The sequence below is a fragment of the Hylobates moloch genome, unplaced genomic scaffold (assembly GCF_009828535.3).
Source record: "Hylobates moloch isolate HMO894 unplaced genomic scaffold, HMol_V3 SCAFFOLD_9, whole genome shotgun sequence".
NCBI classification, from domain to species: Eukaryota; Metazoa; Chordata; class Mammalia; order Primates; family Hylobatidae; genus Hylobates; species Hylobates moloch.
Window position 1 is genome coordinate 111,224,158 of NW_026652284.1, and position 23,860 is coordinate 111,248,017.

Genomic DNA, 23,860 nt, shown 5'->3' on the forward strand with positions numbered 1-23,860 from the left:
GCACAGAAAATAATAAGACCTAGTGCCTGCCTCTTTCCCTCCCTCCTTCCCTCCCTTCCTTCCTTCCCTCCCTCCCTCTCTAGGTCACTACCTCTCTTTCTTTTCCCTTTCCCTCCCTCCCTCCCCCTTTTCTTCTCCCCCTTCCTGCCTCCCCCTCTCTCTTTCTGTGTCTTTGTCTCTCTCTCATCACCACATGCAGACCAGATACATTGTTCTATAGTTCCAAGAAGTATTTTCTAGTCTTTCCTTTGTTTACCCTTCTTGGAGAGGCACATCTGTGGGCATGTGGAAATTAAAGGAAAGAGCTGGGTAAGCACTGTCTCTCTCTTTTTTTTTTTTTTGCCAGAGTCCATTAATTTTTGCTTTGGGGGCTAAGAATTAGCTGTGGTCATATGAGTAGAAAGTCCCTCATCTGCCAAAAAAAATCCATGACAGAAGAAATGCGAGTGAAAAGCACCCACCATCTGTTTAGTTGCAAAGCATCAAACAGAAACAAAATGAGTTGGAGAGGGAACCAGCACATATTAAAGAAAGCTTTTGCTGTGTCTGGGGTAAATGGGCTACCCAGTTCCCACAGCATGTGGATTGTCTGGTCAGAGTTCAGTTTCCTTCCTTGTCAGGATTTTTCTCTTCGCTAGGTGAGGTTGGGGTGTGGGCTGTATTTCAGTTATGGGCTTCACCTTGAATTCTAGAGTTGGAGACTCCTTATGACTAGCTGCTGGGTGAGGGTCCAGGTCTCTTACCCCTGAACCACAGGAACCAGGGCATCAAGGCTTGCTCCCCTCCCCCACCCCGTCACACCACCTAGAAAGAAATCCTGCCCAGGCCAGCTGGGAAGTGTGAGGCTCGCTTCTCGTGGAGGACAGTGGCCCCTTCTCCTGTCCAGTGCCAAGTCCAGATCCTCGGGCTCATCCTGGTCTTCTCCATCTCTCTCATCCCCCACATCCATTCAGTCACTGTGAACCGTCAACTCTCTGCCCTAAATATCTTAAAAATTCTTCCTCTCCTGTCCACCCTTCCGCCACTCTCTTGTCCTTATTATTTCTTGCCAGATTATTTTTTTTTTTGCAGTTGCCTCCTAATTGGTCATCCCAAATCCAGATCTCACTCCCACCACTCCATTATCCCTGTTCAGTATGATCCTTCTAAACATGAATCTGATCACATCATCTCTTTCATTAAAATGCTTCAATGAAGACTCCTCTGCCAACCAGTCACAACGCCTTAATGAACTTCACAACTCCTATCCTTCAGAATGCTCTATTTCCAGCCCTCCCTCCCCTTAATCCTTCTCGGTCTTTTTCCATGACCTGGTGAGCTCCTTCAGGAACCAGGTGAGCTGTCACTGTCATCTCCTCTGGGAAGCCTGCCCCAGAGGCAAAAGGACTACTTTTGCCTCACCCCAACTCCCACACATCGAATCCCAGCTTACACCTTTCCTATCACAATAGTCATCACCCCATATGATAGCTGTTCAGCTAATTGTCTTTTAGCCCTACTAGATGATCAGCTTTATGATGGCAGAGACCCTGACTGTATATCCCTATCACTATCCAGCACAAAATGTCACACCGTTTGTTGAGTGTTTGCCAGGAATGTCAACACCTTGAGCTCTAGGAGTCCAGAGGAAGCAACAGACACGGCTGGGCCCTTCTTGGCTACCACCTTCCCATTGACAAGAGTGACTAGAGGAGCCCAGCAGGTCTGGCTGAATCCTGCAAGGCCCCACCAACACTCACAGCTCGCCACCCTGAGGTGCCTTCTGTCAGGACCCTAGTCCTCATTGTCTCTTAGGTAGTCAAGAAACTCATTCTTTCCTGGTATTCTCTGGTACCTTTCTTCTGATTTATTAATTGGATAACACATAAATATCTACATACATAGCATATACATATCTACATATGTGTCTACCTTTGTAGGATATAAGTAGCTACATATATAGTATATACACCTGGACAGATACATATATATTCCTTATGTCTTAGTCTCATTCCACCAGATTATACAGTCCAGGAGGGCAGGGATTTTGTTCTTGTCATCTTTTTTTGGTCTTGAGATTTATTCCTAGTGTTTGGAATAAGTCTGGAACATAATAACCACCAGTGGCTGTTGGTGGGAGGACTCCTAGCCCACATTTTGCAAAAGTAGGTAGGCCTCCCCTCACATTAATAACTTTTTAAAAATGGTAATACGAAGCATAGATAAAGAAAACGACACAAAAGTATAGCTTAATTAGTTCTTATAAAATGTCTGCCTTTGTAATGACCATCAATTCCTGAAATAGAACTTCGCAGGGCACACCAAAAGCCCATCCATGAGCCCTGTCCCAATGATAATCCTCTCTCTCAACCCTCATTAATCACTTTCCATTTCCATTTCTTTATAGTTTTATCCTTTCTTTATAGACACTACAGTTTAGTCTCACCCATTTTTATTAAATCTGATTTGTCTTTTAAATCTTAAAATCTGTAACTTCTCTCTTTATCCTTTTGTCTTCATCACAATGTATTTATTGGAAAACACATGCCTCTGACCCATAGCATTTCTTACTCTCTGGATTTTACTGGTATGTACTTAGTCAACATTCTCTGTCCTCTATAATTCCTGAAAATTGGAAGCTGGATTCAAAGGCCTGACCAAATTTAGGTTTGATCCCATTGGCAAGACCATAGGTGGTGTGCGCCCCCACCAAGAGGTATGGCTGTCTCTCTTATTTGTGTTGATAGCATCCTCTGATGCTCAATTTGTAGATCCATTAATTCATTATGGGTTGGAATATGATGATATTTTAATTCTTTTATTTCTTTAAAATGTTTTAGCTAGGATAATTTTATGATATTTCCCCTCACTTACTATTTAGTGATCTTATGGTGAAAAGACACTGGTTTCTCTCACTTTTTTACAAGTTTTCCAGATAATCAACCACTTCTCTATCGTCCACTAAACACTACAAACTTAAAAAAATCATTACAAACTCATAAAGCTAAATATATTTGCTGGGTTTTGATAAGTAGTTTAATAATTATCCCCATTGCAGCTCAAATTATTCCATCTTTGGACAGTGGGAACTTCTATAATGTGGCTCCTGCATTCTTTTGATATGATCCTAATAATGTTTGATGGCATCCTTGCTTTCTTGTAGGACAAGATGTTCTAGGCTTATCTAGCATATTTCCTGTTCCAGCCCTAAAATTAGCCATATCTCCACATTTAAAAAAAAAATACAGATAAATTACTTCAAGACCATAATCTAGCCCTGAGGTATGCTTGTAGATGCTGAGTTGGTCATTCTTTCTAAATCTTCCCCTAGGTGTTTCTCCAGTCCAGGATATCATCTTCCATTTAGTTGTTATGTCTCCTTAGGCGCCTCCTTGCTGTGACAATTTCTCAGACTTCCCTTGTTTTAAATGACTTTGACAGGTTTGAGGAATACTGGTGAAGTGTTTTGTAGACTGTCCCTCAATTGAGATTTGTCTGAAATTTTCTTCATGATTACATTATGGGTTTGGAGAGGAAGGCCACAGAAGTTATGTGCCATACTTACTAGATCCCATTAGCATAACTTATCACTGTTAGTATTAACCTTTATCCCCTGGGTGAGGTAGTGTTTGTAAGGTTTCTCCATATTTGCCCCCTGTACATAGTTTACTCTTGGGAAGAAAGTCACTTTTGCTGTTGCCCATACTTAAGGAGTGGGGAGTTAAATTCCTCCTCACTGAGGATGGATTATCTTCATAAAATATGTAGACTTTCTCTGCATGGGAGACGTATCATTAATTTATATTAGTATGAACTGGTGGATATTTATTTTATATTGTGGATTATAAATAAATACTACATTGTTTATTTTGTTGCTCAATTTATTCCAGCTTTGGCCCTTGGGGGCTCTTTTGTTGGCTCCCGTGTCCCTTTGAAATACTCCCATTATCATGTATATGTGTGTGTGTGTGTGTGTGTGTGTGTGTGTGTTTGTGTGTGCATGTGTATGTATGTATGTTTTAGCACATTCTTATTTTCTGGCCCTACAAGATAGCCAAGGCTAATCTTGTATATTTCCTGTCCCACTGTTAGAATCAGACAGTTCTCCAAGGAGCCCTGGTTCCTTTTATTGGATGTTGGCATTAGAAACCAAGATGTGAGTTGTAGATGTGCTCATTACCACTGAGGTGTCATTGCTTCCAGGCCCTCTCCACTGCCAGAGGAAGGAAATGTATGTGTATATTCTAACCTGTGCATATAAACATATCTATAAATATTCCTACATGTAACCATCTCTATCTATATTAAGCTACACATGAGTTCCTATGGATGTCTCCAACTCTAATCCATTACCACAGGGATATTTCTAACTTTCTCCCTTCGCTTGCATGTAAACTTCCATTTCAATAATGAGAAAACTGACTCCCACAATCTGCCATCCATTTACACAATTGTTTAGTTCCAGTATACATATATAGGTGTTGCAAATTCTTAACCCATGCCTCAATGGGAAATTCCTATATCAACTAGAGCACAGTGCTTAAGTGCAGTTTCTCTTGCCTTTAATCCCACAAACTTCTCTGATTTTCAAAGCTACTTAGTAAACCATTTTATCCCTCACATCCCCTTCAGGGAGGTTGCTTCATACACTTTTAATACAGTTAGGCTCTTTTGTCACAGTCTGATTCCATCATGGGATCCCCTAAACTCCTAAATAAAATGTTTTAAAGCCTGTATATATTAAAGTTCATTCTCTGTGCTGTAAAGTTTTATAGGTTTTGATAAATGCATAGTGTCAGGTATATACCATTACAATATACTGAATGCACTACCCTAAAAAATGTGCTGGACCTCATCTCTTTAATTCTTCTTTCCCTTATTCCCCAAGCTCCTCTCACCTAATGATCTATTTACCATTTCTATAGTTTTGTCTTTTCCAGACATTATATAAATGGAATAATATGTATAAAGCCTTTCAGACAGATTTCTTTCACTTAGGAATATGCATTTAAGGTTCATTGATGTCTTTGTGTGGCTGGTATCTTATTCCTTCTTATAATGGAATGTTACTTCATTGTCTGGACATGCCACAGAGTTTTTGTTGTTGTTGTTTTCTCCAGCAAATTGTATTAACATTTATTTATTTATTTATTTATTAGTCATTGTACTAGGTATGTAGTGGTAGGTCATTGTTTTAATTTAAATTTCCCTTATGGCCAATGATGTTGAGCATTTTTCACATGCCTATTTGGTATCTGTATATCTTTTTTGGTGAGTCGTTTGTTTAACTCTTGTGTCCATTTAAAAAATTGGGTTATTTTCTAATTGTTGAGTTTTAGGAGTTCTTTGAATATTTTGGATGCAAATCTTTTCCCAGATACATGTTTTACAAATATTTTCTTCTGGTCTGTGGTTTGTGTTTTCATTCTCAAAACAGTGTCTTCCACAGATGAGACATTTTAAATTTCAGTAAAGTCCAACTTACAATTTTTTTCTTTCATGGATCATAATTTTGGTGGTGTGTCTAAAAACTCATCACCAAATTAAAGACCAAAATGTTATTTATGTTTTCTTCCAGAAATTTTATAGTTTTGCATTTAGGTATATAAACCATTTTGTGTTAATTTTTGTGAAGGTTTAAGGTCTGTGTATAGGTTCAAGTTTTTGCATATGGATATCCAATTTTTTAATTAATTTTTTTACTTTATTTTAAGTTCTGAGATACATGTGCAGAGCGTGCAGGTTTGTTACATAGGTATACATGTGCCATGGTGGTTTGCTGCACCTATCAACCCATCATCTAGGTTTTAAACCCCATATGCATTAGGTATTTGTCCTAAAGCTCTCCCTTCCCTAGCCCCCACCCCCAACAGGCCCTAGTGTGTGATGTTCCTCCCTGTGTCCATGTGTTCTCATTGTTCAACTCCCACTTATGAGTGAGAACATGCAGTGTTTGGTTTTCTGTTCCCATATTAGTTTGTTGAGAATTGGACATCCAATTTTGCCAGTACCATGAGTTAAAAAGAATGTCCTTTCTCATGGAATTTTCTTAGCATCTTTGCCACAAATCAATTGATTATATTTGTGTGGGTCTATTTTTGGGGCTTTCCTTTCTGTTCTATTGAGTGATGTGTTTATTCTTTCTTTAGCATCATACTGTAGCTTTATAGTAAGTTTTGAAATCAGGTAGTATGAATCCTCTAGCTTTGTTCTATTCTTTTATGGTATTGTGTTGGCTATGCTATATTCTTTGTCTTTTCATACAATCTTTAGCATTGGTTTGTTGATATTATAAAATAGCTTGCTGAAGTTTTGACTGACAATGCATTGACCTATAGTTGAAGTTGGGAAAAATTAACATCTTAACAATATCAAGTCTTCCAATCCATGAACACAGAATATCTCTTCATTTATTTACATCTTTGATTTATTTCACCAGTGTTTTGAAGATTTCTTGTACAAATTTTGTCAAATTTATATTTAAGTATTTCATTTTGGTGGTATTGTAAATAATATTGTTTCTTTAATTTCAAATTTCAATGTTAGATTGCTGTTATAAAGGAAAACAATTGACTTTTGTATATTGACATTGTATTCTGTGACTTGACTATATTTGTTTATCAGTCTTAGAAATGTTTTGGTGGATCCTTTGGGATTTTCTGTATAGAAAGTTAAGTCATTTGTGGATAAACATAGTTTTATTTCTTCCTTTCTGATATGTATGCCTTTTATTTCTTTTTGTTGTTTTGTTTCAATAGCTAGGACTTCCAATATGATATTAAATACAGGTGGTGAGAGTGTATTTTTGTTTTGTTTCTGATATTGTGGGGAAGCTCCAGTGTTTTACCACTAAAGATGATGTTATCTATAGCTTTTTTTTTTTTTTGGGAGATATTCTTTATCGAGCTGTAGAAGTTCCCTTCTGTTGCTAGTTTTCTGAGATTTTTTAACATAAATGGACATTGAATTTTATCCAATGCATTTCTTTGGCAATTGATATGATCATATGATTTTCCTTCCTCAACTTACTAATATGGTGAACCACTATTGTTTGATTTTAGAATGTTGAATAAACTTTATATACTTGGAAGAAGTTCTGTTGGACCATGGTGTATACTTCTTTTTATACATTGTTAGATTTCATTTGCTAATATTTTGTTGAGAGGTTTTATGTTTATGTTTATGAGTTATTGGTTGGTAGTTTTCCTTTACTTCGATGTTTTTGCTGGGTTTTTATATTAGGGAAATAATGACCTGATAAAATGAATTAGAAATTGTCCCCTCTCCTTCTATTTTCTAAGACGTTATGGAGAAGTGGTATTACTTTTTCTTTAAATATTGGTAGAATTCACCAGTGAAACCACTTGGGTCTGGTGTTTTATTTCTCGTAAGTTTAAACATTATTAGTTAACTTTATTAAATAGATATAAGGCTATTCAGATTGTCTTTTTCTTCTCATTGGAATGTAGATAGTTTGCGTCTTTCAACAAATTGGTCCATTGCATCCCAGCTATCAAATTTATGGACATAGAGTTGTTTGTAATATTATTTTCTCATTATTTAACGCCCATGGGATCACCAGTGAGAACCACATTTTCATTTACGATGTTGGTAACTTGCGTCTTCTTTTACTTTGATTAGCTTGGCTAGAGGTTTATCAATTTTATTGATATTGTCAGAGAACTAGATTTTAATTTTCTTGATTTTCTTTATTGTTTTCCTGTTTTCAGGTTTATTGATTTTTGCCCTAATTGGTAGAATTTATTTTCTCCTTTTTGTTACAAGATTAAATTGCTTTTTGTTCTGTAGTTTCCCAAGGTAGAAGCTTAGATTGTTATTAATTTTAGATCTCTTTTCTTTTATAATATATGCATTTAATGTAAATTTCCCTCTAAGCCCTGCTTTCATGGCAAGTTGTGTTTTCATTTTCATTTAGTTCAAATTTTTTTTTTTTTTTTTGAGATGGGGTCTCGCTCTTGCCCAGGCTGGAGTGCAGTGGCGTAATCTCGGCTCACTGCAAGCTCCGCCTCCCAGGTTCACGCCATTCTCCTGCCTCAGCCTCCCGAGTAGCTGGGACTACAGATGCTCGCCACTACGCCCGGCTAATTTTTTGTATTTTTTAGTAGAGATGGGGTTTCACTGTGTTAGCCAGGACGGTCTTGATCTCCTGACCTCGTGATCTGCCCGCCTCAGCCTCCCAAAGTGCTGAGACTGGAGGCGTGAGCCACCGTGCCCTGCCCAAAATATTTTTAAATGTCTCTCTAAGTCTCTTCTTTCACTCACGTGTGATTGAAGAGTGTGTTATTTAATCTCCAAGTGCTTTGGGACTTTCTAGCTATATTTCTGTTATTGAATTTTAGTTTAACTCTACTATGATCTGAGAATATGCTTTGTGTTATTTTTCTTCTTTTAAATTTATGAAGGTGTGTTATGGCCCAGAATGGGATCTACCTTGGTGACTGTTCCATGTGAGCTTGAGAAGAATGTGTATTCTTCCATTGGGTGGAATAGTCTATTAATATTGATTAGCTAAGTTCAGGTTATCTATATCTGTAATGATTTCCTGCCTACATGATGTATTAATTACTGACAAAGGGATGTTGAAGTCTCCAACTATAATAGTGGGTTTATTTCTTTTTTTTTCAATTCTATCAGTTTTTGCCTTATGTAGTTTGACATTCTCTTGTTAGGCACATAAATGTTCATATTGCTAGTTCTTCTTAGAGAATTGATTTTTTAATCACTACATAATTTCCATTTTTATCTCTGATAATTTTCCTTGTTCTGAGTCAATTTGGTGTGAAATTAATATGGCTACTTAAGTTTTCTTAAAATTAATGTTAGCATGGTATATTTCTTCATTTCTTTAACTTATTTGAGTCTATATATATAGTGGGCTTCTTGTATACAACATCTATTGGGGTCTTTTTTTTATCTACTCTGACAAGCTCTGCTTTGTAATTGGTATACTGAGACCATTAACATCAAAAAGTAATTATTTTTATGCTTGGTTTAACATCCATCATCTTTGTAACTATCTTTTTCATCCATTGCATTTATTTTTTGTTTGTTCACCTTGTTTAACATTCTGATTTTGATTGAGCATTTTATATGATTTAATTTTATTTTTTTAGCATATCAATTATATTTCTTTCAAAAACTTTTTTAGTGTTTGCTCAAGAGCTTAAAATATGCATTTTAAATTAATGTAACTCAACCTTCATACTGCTTCATATGTAATGCAGTTACCTTAAAACAAAGCATTCCCAATTCCTTCCTTATGTCCCTTGTGACTTTGCTATTGTTCATCTCACTTTTATCCATATTTATAACCACCAAATACATTGTTAATATTGTTGCTTTAAACAAAAAATAATATTTTAGATCAATTAAGATTAAGATAAGAACATTTTACATAACTTCATTTATTTTTTCTGTGATGCTCTTTCTTTATGGAGATCCAAGTTTCTGATCTGTATTATTTTCCTGCTGTTTGAAGAACTTTTTCACATTTCTTACAGGGAATGTTGGCTAAAAATGTAGTTTTTGTTTTTCTGAGAAAGTATTTCTTCTTTACTTATAAAGCATATATAATTCTAGGTTGATAGTTTTTCTTTTAATACTTTAAATCCTTGACTCCACGCTCTTTTTGCTTACATGGTTTCTGACAAAAAGTGTCATGTAATTCTTATCCTTGATCCTCTACAGGTAAGGCAGTGTCCTTCCTTCTGGTAAGATGATGTCCTTCACTGTGTATCTTGTAAGATTTTCCCTTTGTCTTTCATTTTCTGCAGTCTGAATACAATATCTTTTTTTTTTTTCTTTGATGTTTATCCTGGTTGGTTATTTTTATTTAACCAAAGTAACCTTTAAAGTTCTTTGGTTCTGTGATTCTGTGGTTTGTTGTCTGTTAAATTGTCCCAGAGTTCTTGGATGCTTTGACACATATCCCCTGCCCAACTCCCATTCACTTTTCTCTTTGCATTTCATTTAGGGAAGTTTCTATTGACCTGTCTTCAAGCTTACTGATTATGTCCTTGGCCTTGCTGAGCCTACTGATGAGCCCATTGAAGGCATTCATTATTTCTGTTAGGTGCTTTTAAATTTTTATCCTTTCCTTTCATTTCCTTTGATTCTCTTAGAGTTTCTATCTCTCTGTTTATATTGTCCATTTTTTTCTTGCACATTGTCTACTTCGTCTATTAGAACCTTTAATATATTAATAATAATTATTAAAAATTCCCTGTATGATAATTTTCACTCTGTTATATCTGAGTTTGATTCTGATGATTGCTTTGTCTCTTCTTTTTTTTGGTATGCCTTGTAATTTTCTGGTGAAAACTGTTCATATTGTATCGGGTAATAGAAACTGAAATAAACAGGTCTTTTCTGTGAGGATTTATATCACTCTGGCTGGGAGTTAAGCTGTTAAGGTTTGCTATAGTTGTATGTTCCAGTAGCTTCAAATTCCTCTAGTGTATTAGTTTTCCCCCCTTGATATGGGCTTCCCTAAGTACTCTTTCTCAGAAAGAATCTGTGTCTTGCAGTTCTTTCAGCTGTTAGTATCCATGGTTAGTATACAGGGTCCTTGTTGGTGTGATGTTAAGGTGTGGGGAAGAAGGCTCTGTCAATCTTTTTAGTTTTCTTTTTGACTTAAAAAATGATATTCTTTCTTTCACTTTCCGTATCTCTTGTCATTTTTGCTCTGTTTATGTGCTGTATGTTCTCTTTTGCTGTCTTCATTTCTGAAATATATATTTTTTAAAATTTTTATTTATTTCCTGAGCCGTCTTTCCAAATTTCTAAGTTTTTCTAATTTTGGTTAGGTTGTTATTTCATGTCTTGAACCACATTAAGTGCTTTAGCTTCTTTTAAAAGAATAGGTTAAAATTTTGATATTTTGATGGAGTGCTTTCAATGACTACAAGAAGATTATTCTACTTGTTATTCTCTTATTTTTTATAATAGCTTAGTATAGGATTGCCATCAATGTATTTTGCTGCTCATTTTTGTGTAAAACACTTCCCTGAACTTTTAGAAAGAGGATGGTTCAGGATTGTTTATTTTTTTAACTCTATAGCGCTTTCTCTTTGGTTGCTTTCATGCAGTGTTTCAAAACATGATAGCTAGAATTCCTTCCCACTTTAACCTGTATAGCCCTATGGTAAGTGATTTTTATTTCACTCACACAGTTCCTTTCAGGGCTTTATCATGAGATGGAGATTAGATGATCAATTTCACGAGTTCATAGTGTCTTGATGGTTCCAGCTCTTTAGGCCTTTCAAAATGTTATTGGATTGGGCAAACTCCTTCCCACTTTCATTTGCTTTCTTAATTTGGCTCACGTACTTCTCAGTGCATATCTTTTGGCTATATTGAGATCCTTTTGTTCCCTGGTGTGACATGCCCAGTACTTCTTTCTGCTTTCTCCCATACAGGTACTGATATCACACACATTTTGGGGCTATTGGGGGATTGTTGCTACCCATTTCTATATTGGAATGTATGGGTCTATCACCTTTTTTTTTGTTATAAATAAAGTCCATGAGGTTTTTGGTTTTGCTATCTAGTTGGTCAGATTTGTAAGAATTCTGAGAGATTAAGAAATATACCATCTGTCCCATCATCTTCCTGGAATCCCCTCTCTCTTTCTAATGTCCCCTGCTAATTAGGGGGAAGGTCAAGCATGGCCAGCCCTTGCATATTAGTTAACTTGAACATCTTTCTTCTACAGCATCATGCTATAATCTTCCTAAAAATCTCCTGGGGCTTCTTCCCACCCTCAGGATCATTTCCAAAGTGTTTAACATAGTTATGAACATTGAACTTCTGCTGGTTCTCTTCTTTTTCAGCCATAATGTCTGCTATATTCTGGCACAAGCCCTTTGCTATAGGCTTCACATTTACTCACTATTCTATAAACACAAGGCCTTTCTCACTGGTATGGTTTTGCCAGAGCAGTTTTCCGAATGAAATACTCTCCTACTTTTTCCTCTCTCATCTTAGTCAAAGCAAAACCTTTTCTGCAAATTTTTCCTTGAGTCATGTGGTCAGAATGAATCACTAATTTTGATGCAAAGCAGTCTAGTAACTAAAAGCATAAACTCTGTCTCTGGGTTCAAATTTCAGCTCCGATATTACACGACATGTGACCTGGGATGAATCCTCATCTACAAATGGGAATTGGAATGCTGCCTCACCCATTAGGTATTTTTGAGGCTTTTTGAGACAATCCATGGGAAAGATGTAGTACTTTCCTGGCATGTATAAGTGCTCAGTAACTGGGAGCCATTGTTAATGTCTTTGTCACCTACTAAATTATGTCTTAGAGGTTACAAAACCTCTTCTTCCAAAACTGTATCATCCTCAGGGGCTATAATGTTCCTTTGCCTATATTAAGTATTTAAAAAATATTTGTTGATAGTATTTTTAATCATGTGAAAGGGGAAAACTCATGGTAAGTATAGGGAGAAGGCAATTTAGCTGAGAAAAGAGGCAGGAGCTAGCTTATAGTTTAGAGGAGAGGAAAAAGCACGGCTATTGGACTAATCCCAGAACTAGGTTCAAATCCTGGCTAGAGCATCTATACCCTGGACAATATGTGTTTAATAGAGGGTTAAGAATCCAGACTCTAGAGCTAGTCTTCCTGGGTTGAATCTAGGCAGTAACATCTTGAACTATGAGATCTTAGGGAGTTTATTTTGCTATTATGAGCCTCAGTTCCCTCCTCTTCAAAATGAGGATAATCATGGCACCTACCTCATGAGGTTGTCACGGGGATTCCAGAAGCTTTTGGATGTAAAGTATTTAGAACAGTGGCTGGCCACAAACAGGTGTTTGCATTATTATTAAAGTGTTGATTTTGCAGGCCCGAGGAGCTATGATGCTGTATCTGTGAATGAATTATACTCACAAAAGCACAAGTAAATGGTGATTGAGGTTCTTATACTTATTTTCTGCATTCATGGGTGTCATGTCAAGTAAGAGTGGGGCCTATTTTAATTTTGGTTTTGTTGTTTTTATTAAGATTGGGAAAAAGATTATTGTCTGGAAAGAGTTTTAAGATATTAGCAGAGTAAGACAACCAGAATAGACATTGATACTGTCAAACATTTTGGTATGGGTCCTGGACTCAGTTATTTTAAATTCTGATCCTTTGAAAAGTCAGCTGGCTGACTCCAGGTGAGGAATCTCACAAACATATTTCACCGGATCAATTAGTTCTTTCATATTTACCTTGAAGAAGGAAGCAAACTTTGTATTGCCGTGATAAATAGAAGAACGATAAATGCACAGACCAAGTTTGACTTGAACACTTCATCCCTCATTTGAGAATACTGTAATTAAAAAAAGAGAGAACGAGTTACTTTGCAGCAGAGTTGGATTTTGGAAGAATTAAATTTTAGCAGTGTTTGAGGTTGAGGGAAACAAGAAGAAACAAGGCAATTAGATTTTTTTTAAATTAAAAATAATTCATATCTTAATAAAACCTTCACAGAGCATTATCCCCATCCCTCCTGCCAACTTTCCAGTGAGAGTCCAGGAGTAAATAAATACAATGGGAGGGATACTTTGCATGAGCTTATCCAGTTCTTCCCCTCCCTCTGAACCAACATTATTTTAACAGAACAGAAGAGCGCACATCCATATATGCAGCAAATCAAATTCGCATTGACTTTCTTCATGAGTAAACTTAAGTCATATAAGGATCTTGCACTGTTTCATGTTAAGTTGGGGAATACAGGGAAATGTTTTACCAGGAAGTCTTTCTGCCTCCTTTTTTTATTAAAAATAAATTCTCAGGTTCTTAAAATAGAAAATAGCCTAAGAGATCTCCCGCTAGTGTAGCCCTTTCATTTCACAGAAGAGAAACCAAGACTAATAGACCAATATGCTTGATGCCCTTCTGTGTCTGCTCAAGGCAGCCCTGGGGAATGGTAACTTTATTTTCATTATCCAGAGTACTCAGTAATTTCATTGTCTAGTTTTAAAAGCTTCTAGAAGGTCAGCGCTTAATGTGTATTTGCCTTACTTCTGCCTAGTCTCTTGAACCATCTTGGAGTTACTAAGCTGGGGAATATCCACTTCCTCCAGAAGGTGGAAAGGTTTTTAAAACTGAAAAAGACCTTAGAATTTGCCTAAACCAAGCCCCACATTTGACCTTAATGAGAGAGAGGTCTAGTAGCAGGCAGGTTATTTTGTTTTGGGGGGACAGAAAACTAAGCGTCGCTTGAAACTTTGTAATCCCTGATTTGCATTTCATGGTTACTTCATACAGGAAGCTGGCAAATAGAGGTCTCACAACATCTTAGGCTCTATGTCCACAATACCAAGACAAGGTTTCAGTCAGGTCAAGAAATAATAAAATCAGTCCCATCTGTTGTTGGTATGGTGTTTGCAATCAACAGTTACAGGATTTTTATTGTTTTCTGACTTCTTGGTGTGGTCTGGGTTTTAGACTGAACCCTACTTCTCAGTGTCATAGCTAAGGTTTGGAGCATATCCTGTAGTTGTTGAACTCTCTGGATGAAGCACAATGCTGTTCAGAGACTGCACGGTTATTGCTTTTGCAGGGCAATGCTTTTTCTACTCTCCAGTATTGAGGCCTCTGTCCACTTGCTGACAACCTGCTTGTTATCTGGAGGGAAACCAGGAACATGGCTCTGAAGAATCACTCTAAGCCATCCTCAACCCTGAGAAAACCACAGAAAGCCCGTATTATTAATGTTATTAATAGTTACCAATAGTGCTACCCAAGAACAGGTCACAATCATAGAGACCTACACAGAGCAGCTTGAAAATTAGCCACAAAGCAGTTAATTCAAAGAAAGATAAATGTTTGAACTTCTAACAACCAATTACAGAGGATCTAATTATTCTTTGTTGGCTTACTGTTTTTTTTTTTGTTTTGTTTTGTTTTTTGTTTTGTTTTGTTTTTTTTTTTGAGACAGAGTCTTGCTCTGTCACCCAGGCTGGAGTGCAGTGGTGCGATCTCGGTTCACTGCAAGCTCTGCCTCCTGGATTCACGCCATTCTCCTGCCTCAGCCTCCTAAGCAGCTGGGACTACAGGCGCCTGCCACCACGCCCAGCTAATTTTTTGTATTTTTAGTAGAGACGGGGTTTCACTGTGTTAGCCAGGATGGTCTCAATGTCCTGACCTCGTGATCCACCTGCCTCGGCCTCCCAAAGTGCTGGGATTACAGGCATGAGCCCCTGCACCTGGCCAGCTTACTGGTTAATTTCAAACCAGCATGGTTGCATAGATTTGATAATGAAAATTTAAAAACAGCAGTAATAATAATTTTAGTGTAGTTAATCAGTACACTAAAATTCCTCCTTTTCTTCTTCTTCTTCTTTTTTTTTTTTTTTTTGATAGAGTCTTGCTCTTGTCACCCAGGCTGGAGTGCAGTGGTGCAATCTTGGCTCACTGCAACCTCCATCTCCTACGTTCAAGTGATTCTCCTCCCTCAGCCTCCTGAGTAGCTGGGATTACAGGTGCCCACCACCATGCCTGGCTAATTTTTGTATTTTTAGTAGAGATGGGGTTTCACCATGTTGGCCAGGCTGGTCTCAAACTCCTGACCTTGTGATCTGCCCACCTCGGCCTCCCAAAGTGCTGGGATTACAGGCATGAGTCACCGTGCCTGGCCCTTTTCTTCTTTTATGTCATCCACCCATCATCATCATCATCATCACCACCTGTCATCATCACTATCATCATCACAGCATCTTGGAGTTGTAACTGACTTCCCAATTCAGAAATCCTTTTCATAACATTCTTGATGTCTCCTCAAATGTCTGTAGATTATCATCCGATGACCCTCTCTGCTTTATCTGGGAAAGTGTATTTCTTTTCTCTGGTCCTAAGCAGGGCATCTCAGGATTCTAAACACTCTCAAGTTGAACGCTCAGATCCTGAGCCTGAGAACTCATTGCTTTGCAAAGGCTTCCTTTCCATTATTGGCCCACGATCCCATGAAAAGATCCTTTCCTATAGATCCCAAGCCTGAGGCTCTGTGACTCCTTTTATGAATGTTTTTTACTGATGACTTAAAAAATGTCACATAATCATCATTTGTCCAGACTAAAGTTGCATAAGATATTATATTTTCAATTTTCTTCAGATGGCAAATTGGGTGGAGACAAAGTATGAAGACTTACTTTGCTTTTAGATCTGTCACTATTTTATTGTGAGCAAAGCCAATTTCTTTGAACCTCACTTTTCTTATCTGTCAAATGGGAACATTAACATAGTTCATAAGTTTGGTGTTAATGTAGTTCATAAGTTTGAAGCATTCTATTATTTTCCCTTTTGAACTTCAGTGCCTAGCATAACCACATAAAAGAAGAATCTTATAATTGTGAAGTTGACATCATCAAATATAAAATACTGTGTTTCAGAATGTGGTGCATTGTTACTCTGGAAATGCAAGGAGAGTAGGCCTTCAAAAAGAAAATTCCTAATTGGCTCAGAATGATAGAGTACTGAGATTGAGTAGTGATTCATTTCACTTCCTCTTGACTTGTAAAGGTCTGAACACTCTGGCTCATAGCTTTATTAAGTTAGTTGTGTGCTTATGCCTGCCAAAGTTAAAGACTCCTTGTCTCATCCCTGTTCTGTCCTCACCTGGCCCCACTTGTCCTTTTATATCTCAGTTGTGAGCATGAACTAATCAAGAGCTAGATTAACTGGATTTGAATCCCAGCTCTAACACTTATGCAACCTTGGACAAAATCTTTGAGCTTTCTATGTCTCAGTTTCCTTATCTAGAAAATGGATATAGTAATAGGAATTATCTCATAAGGGTTACTGGGAGAATGAAATGAGGTAATATATATAAGATGCTTAGAACAGTGCCTTGCATCATAACCCTATATAAATGTTACCTACTGTCAATCAATTAGTTATACATATTTTATTTCTATACTTTCATCTATGTGAAGCTTGCCTTTTCAATGGTGTTGCCTTGCAGGATGCTGTCTTCTATTCCTCTGTACAGTATTGTACCTTGCACTCAGCGATGACCCCAAAAGTGTTCACTGATTTTTCCACCATGTTATAAAAGATTCTTCTAAAGAAACTATAATCTCATGTGTGTTTTTTTAACTTGGAAGAAGACTCCACTCTCATTATTCCCCTTGCTTCTTGAAAGATTACCCACCACCGGGTAGAATTCTTAACTTTTCTAGGATCCTTAGGAAAAGTGTTCTTGGAAATGACCTGTGAACCCTTATTATTTACTGAGCCCTTGGTCTACAAGAGAACTTGGCAATCACACACACACACACACACACGCACACGCACACACACATATGTGTACATATATATATATTTTTTCAGATAAGAAACTTGAGGATCAGAGATGTGAAAGAGCTTGTCATAGTCAGTTGGTGGCAAAATTCAGACACTTGGAACAAATTACAAATATTTCTTTGGAGATCTTAGATTAGGATTTGGAATATTATTATTTCTCAATCTTTAGGGTCTTAGTTGATTCAAAAAAAGGTCAAAATCTAGGATAAGGAATTTGAATAATAATGACTAATATCTAGTGCAAGGCTGGTGCTGTGCTACATGCTTTACATGAATGTTCTCATTTAATTATTACAACTCTTAAGGTCTTGTTTATAATATCTTCACTTTGTAGATAAAGAAACTGAGGATTTGAATAACTGAGCGACTCAACCACACCTTCACGGATTGCAAACAGAGAATCCAAAGAGTTTTGCTCTAGAATGCAGGGAATCACTGGCTACTGCTTCCTTGCCATTTTCAGAGTAAGGCTATTTTGTTCATAGGTGCATGATCAGATTTCTTGGGTATATTTCAGTGATGCAATTTATGATATACAGAAAGGGAATGTGTTAAAAATTTGAGCCTATGTAAATCTTGGTTAGAATGAAAGTAAAGCATATGGGCAAAGAATGGACATTAGAAACAGCCTAAAAATTAGTTTAATAAAATGCCACTGCTATATTTTCTTGATTGATGAATGGATCCTCATCACAATGCAATGCAAAATAATGAGCCCCTTTTTAGACCAGGATGGGTGAACTGATAATAGGGAAGAAAACAAAAGACAGTAGATTTTATTTAAATGCAACAGAAGAAGAGTGACCACAATCTTCAGATGATAAACAAATCACTTCAAAAATGAAAATTCCTATTTGATTTGATGAAGTTCAGACCCATTCTTTCCAAGGAAGTGGAGCAGGATAAACTTGTATTTCATTTTGTTCATGTCTGGGGATTCTGCCCTGAATTATCTTGAAAGACATATTCAGAAATGAAATCATAGTCATGAGGGTCAATGGGGTTTTAGATCCACCACAAAGAAGCTGGGAAACCCCAGTCTGATCACATGCAAAACAAATCTATTTCAGATTTCTTATCCACAGAGAGATGATCAAGGAAGTTCGCTTACAGAGGTGATGGACAGAGCTTACAGCCTTCCATGTTTCCATGCCTGGGATAGTCCTAAGAACTCTTCCTAGGTGAGGGGGAGGAAAACCACAGTGCTTTCTTAGACTTTCCATTTTGACTGTAAGCTAAAAGGCACTGAAAGATTCTTACATTTCTACAAGATGTAGAGGATGCTTGTAACTAAAACAATTATCCAGTTAATTGCCTAAACTGTAACTGTACTCTGTCTTTTTTTTTTTTGAGACGGTGTTTCACTCTTGTTGCCCAGGCTGCAATGCAATGGTGTGATCTCGGCTCAATGCAACCTCCGCCTCACAGGTTCAAGTGATTCTTCTGCCTCAGCCTCCTGCACAGCTGGGATTATAGGCGTGCACCACCACACCCAGTTAATTTTTTGTATTTTTAGTAGAGACGGGCTTTCTCCATGTTGGTCAGGCTGTCTCAAACTCCCAACCTCAGGTGATCTGCTCGCCTCAGCCTTCCAAAGTGCTAGGCTCACAGGCTGGGTGTGGTGGTGCGCACCTGTAGTCCCAGCTACTCGGAAGGCTGAGGCAGGAGAATCACTTGAACCCAGGAGGTGGAGGTTGCAGTGAGCCGAGATGGTGCCACTTCACTTCAGCCTGGAAGACAAAGTGAGACACTGACTCAAAAATAAATAAATAAATAAAATATACCATTTGGATACAAGGCATAATTGCAATGAGACTAATTTTCAGTAATTTTTAAATTTCAAAATAGGCCATCTTCTCTATCTTGGTTCCTACACCAATAAAATTGTTATTAAGAGCAATCCTATGAGTGACAGGTGAGTGTGCAGAATGTCTCACTGACATACTTCTTCCCAAGTAAACTGACCTCTGAACAAATGTGGATTTAATCATGTTAAGTTGACTCACAAGGAAACATGCTAACATGCGTTTAAGATCGATGGGCTTCAGAAGTGCAAGTCTGGGAGGACACCTGCCCAGGGGTGACAGAAGACCCTAGGTTGGTAATACATTTCCTAATGTTATGCTCTTCCTTGATAGTGGGGTTAGACTGGGCACATGAGAATTTCAAGAAGAACTTTTAAAAACCTTCCAAACCACCATTCTTCCTGCTCCCCCTTCCCAACATCTTTCATCCTTGGGAGGAAGAACTCTTCCTTTCTTCACTGGTCTAGCTCCCCCACCCCCACCCCCAGCCATGGAGAAGCCAAGAGAGTGGTAACTATTGCTATATGCTTTACCTAGAAGTCCCTGGTTGTAGATGATAATGATGTCTGCACATGAAGCATTGCAATTGCTTCAGTGACCAGGTCAATGGCCTCATAATTCTGTAAGTCTATATTACACTATTATAGGTGAAATTGGTACTTCTGACTCTGAAAATGCTGGCTTTATAGGACTGGAACTGGCTAATCGATCTGATTAAAAAATACACATGAAATGGCACTTGATATCATTTGACTACCTAGAGGGTGGTAGAAACAGCTGTAATTTTGCAAGGTAATATCAAGACAATAAAGGAGTCTTAAAAGGCTACTGTCTGACTAAGGGATGGATTTCTTCCCTAAGCCTCTTTGAAAACTGTCCTTCACATCTGAAGGAGGAGGCTAAGATAGTCATACTATGTTGGGACTTACCAGAGCAGTAAAAACTCAAGAGCAGCCTGATGCTATAACAGAATAAATCTTTAAAAATCATTTTAATAATAAGATCATGAAAATGACTAGGAGATATGTGATTTAGAAAAATGAAAGAGAAAAGCTGAGACCATTTGGTTCATGCTCCATGTTCCCATTTCTGTTCATCTAAATAAGACATGGAGTGGTTCAACAAATTCTGAATGTCTCCAAGATAAAAATGTGCATTTTGCTGATTACCTAATTTCAGAGTCCAACATCGTAACCCATCAGAAAATTCATTCATTTGCTTAGCCTTCTTTTCTTTGCCCATATTTCTCCTTTATTATTTTATACTAATCATTACAACTCCAATAAAAGTTGATGGGATGAAGTAAGAAACATTTTAGAGTTTGTGATTCATTTTTCTTGAAGTTTTTAAAGCCTCCATTTAACTTTGATTTTCTTTATAAATGACAGAAAAAAACTGAGAGACATTCTGGACATAGCTAAGAACCAATTGTACTGAGCCAAATAATTATCTAAAGATTCTCTTGTGTGGCAAATCCTTGGTTTTATGTGGCTGCTAACTGAAAAAAGAAGTAACATTAAATGAATGTTTTTGAAAATACTCAGCACAGAACTTGGTTCATAGTAAGCACTATTTACAATAGTTATCATAATATAAAACCGGCAAAAGCTTAGTTGTGTGTAACAAATGAAGCTCATTCAACTTCAGTTTTGTTGAATATGAATTTGATCTTTTTTTTTTTTTTTTTGAGATGGAGTCTTGCTCTGTCACCCAGGCTGGAGTGCAGTGGTGCGATCTCAGTTCACTGCAACCTCTGCCTCCCAGGTTCAAGTGATTCTTGTGCCTCAGCCTCCCGAGTAGCTGGGATTACAGGTGTGTGCCACCACACCCGGCTAATATTTGTATTTTTAGTAGGGGCAGAGTTTTGCCGTGTTGGCCAGGCTGGTCTCGAACTCCTGACCTCAAGAGATCCACCCACCTCAGCCTCCCAATATGCTAGTATTGCAGGCATAAGCGACCACTCCTGGCTGGATTTGATCATTCTAGGAGGCTATTTCTGGCTTTGTCTTCTCTTGAGCCATCTTGTCACAACACTACCTCCTTGATTGCTCAAGCTAATCAGCCTTTTTTGGGATAGACAGTTCAAGGGTGGTTCGAGGACTCATCATTCCTTCTCCCACTGGCCTAAGAGAAAAAATGTTTCACGTGTTCATGTTTTCACTTATTTGATTCTTACGTGTTCATGGATAGCTAGGGTGATAGAGCTGCCTTTGTTTTCAGGCTACCTTTATCAAGATTGTGTCTGTTGCCAGAAACATGAAGTGGATTGTTTGTATATGTGTGTGCCTATGTATGTGGACATGTGTGACATGTGTGGATATTTGTGTGTGTGTGGGGAGGGGGGAATGAATAGAGGATAAAATAAATGTTCATGGTTTTAACTTTTTTTTTTTTGCCTCTAAGGTGTATTTGCCATATGCATTACTGTATAACTCCTTCCTTGCAACCCACTGGCTGCATCCTTCATGAATTTCAAACTATATGAAAATCAGGTGCTTAGGAGAAAGACAGGACTTTTCAAGGTGTGGCAGAAGTGGTAGAAGAGCTTGGGAGACACAGTGAACTCTACTTCAGGTGCTTAGGACAAAGACAGGATTTTTCAAGGTGTGGCAGAAGTGGTAGAATAGCTTGGGAGACACAGTGAACTCTACTCGAATCCCTACTCTGCTGCCTTCTATTACTGTGGGCCTTGGAAAAGCTGCTCAAACTCTCTGAGACTCCCTTACCTGTCAAACAGTACAATTAGTACCTCCATAAAGAAAGTTGTGACACTTAAGTAAAATGAGGTAAAACATTTAAAATAGTCATGATAGGGCCTGATATGGTAGTAAGTGATCAGCAAATACCAGTTTCCTTGTCACATTGCTGCCTCAGTTGCAATTCATTGCAGCCTCCAAGGCATTTAAGTGTTATCTGCATTTCATCTGTACCACCTTGCAAAGTGGCCATTATTATGCCCAGTTTTAGGATGGGAATTTCCCAGATCACAAGCCAGAGTGTAAGTTCCCAGGGCACAGAAGCTGTGGCTTTATGTCTTCCTATATCATCTCGGTATAAGATGCCCAATGGAGTGGACACAAACGGAATCTAAACCAAGCAGAGTGAATGCTCTGAGCTGTTCCTGATGGACTTCCCAAGAATCAATAGTGTGAATGCTCTGAGCTCTGCTGGAGGCACTTTCCAAGAATCACTAGAGTGAATACTCTGAGCCATGCCTGATGGACTCCCAAGGAATCACAAGAAGTGTGGACAGAAAGACAATCTTTTGCAGGAGCATAAAGAAACCCATGCGTGAAATATCTAATCCTTGGCTGGCTTGTCCTCACAGGAAGAAAAGCATGGCCTTTGGGAATGATCAAACACCAATCATTCTTGAAGAGAGAAACAATCCTTCTTATCTTTTTTTGGAAAATACTGATAATAAGGATCTTAGAATAATCAAATCATTCAGAGAAAAGACAAGCAAATGACACCTGCAAATTTAAACACATCTCAGAGGCCAAGGTGGTCACTGCTTGTGCTCAATGATCCTGGGAGATTGATGGAAGCACCTCTTCCAATGAGCTACAAGGCTGTACTTGCTTAGATTAATGAAGGTTGGAACCCTTGTACCCTGGGATACAAGACACATTAAGATTGGCCCATGTGAGATTTATCTTAAAGAGGGTCTTGTCTTGTGCAGGTTTGGGTTGGAAGAGGATTAATTAGAAGGACAAGGGAAAAGAAAACCTATTGCATTTATACAAACTTCTGTTATATGAATATTGTGCCATTTAATTTTCACAACAACCCCTAGGGGCAGACAATCATACTCATTTCAATGAGATCAAGCCCCTTGCTTTGTATCACCCAACCAGTAGCTGGTTGGAACTGGGTTCGAGTCAGGAATCCAGTCTATGTTCTTTCCTCTGTCTTTCAACAAAGAGTAAATATTGGTGAGCGAAATGAGGATTTTATACATGTGTGTGGGTATCCTTTTGAGTGACAGAAAGATATCAACTTGTCATTACCCATTATTGATCAGTAAACTAATCAACTGTCCTTTATGCCCACTTCTATTTCCAAAGTGGGACTTGAACTGAGGTCTAGTTGATCCCAAAGACTGTGGTCCTGAAGCCATTATTAGCCTCGTGGAGACATCTCCTCTAGATTTGTTAAAAGCCATATTACCCTTGAGTTAGGACTCGGGGATTTTTTGATGTAAGCTGATCTCTGAAGATGTGGGGCAAGTGACCAGCCTGAGTCTCATGCTCAATCAAGGACAGAGAAAGATGGCCAACAACCTAGAATAACAAAATCCAAAAAAGAGTATTTACCAAAATGCAGGTCTTCTTGCAAAATCAGAATCTTGGGGGCAGAGTGATGGGATGGTACCTGCATTTCAAACAAGATCCCCAGATGATTCTTAAGTTTGAAAACTATTAGCTCTGAGACAAAGAGAGTTTTAGTACATAAATTTGTCACAAGGACAAAGGATGCCTTTTCTCAAAACAATTAAGAATCAAGAGGAAAAATATCAGCATTAAAAGAAGGAAGGAACTTTAATCTTCCTTGATATGGCTTGATTATAACACTTTACCCACAAAAATGACCATATCCAAAGCATAAATATCCAATCAATTTTGAAGTATATATTAAAAATATCTTAATCTTTATTCAAGATGAGGAAGTCACCTTATTCTAAGGTGATAATATTGTTTTTGGAACACTTAGCTTAATGAAATAATTCCAAATAAGTGTTCCTATGTTATTAAGCTCTCCT

The 23,860-nt window shown here is 37.8% G+C and overlaps 1 protein-coding gene across 3 annotated transcripts in view; it reads right to left on the reverse strand.

Moving 5' to 3' along the window:
- ADCY8 (adenylate cyclase 8) overlaps positions 1-23,860 on the reverse strand; it is a 263,282-nt gene that overhangs the window by 78,536 nt on the left and 160,886 nt on the right. For all 3 annotated transcript variants that reach the window (XM_032760443.2, XM_032760446.2, XM_058443978.1), the window contains one exon: positions 13,216-13,316. In XM_032760443.2, the coding sequence (XP_032616334.1) occupies positions 13,216-13,316 (101 nt within the window). The remainder of the gene's footprint in view (positions 1-13,215; positions 13,317-23,860) is intronic.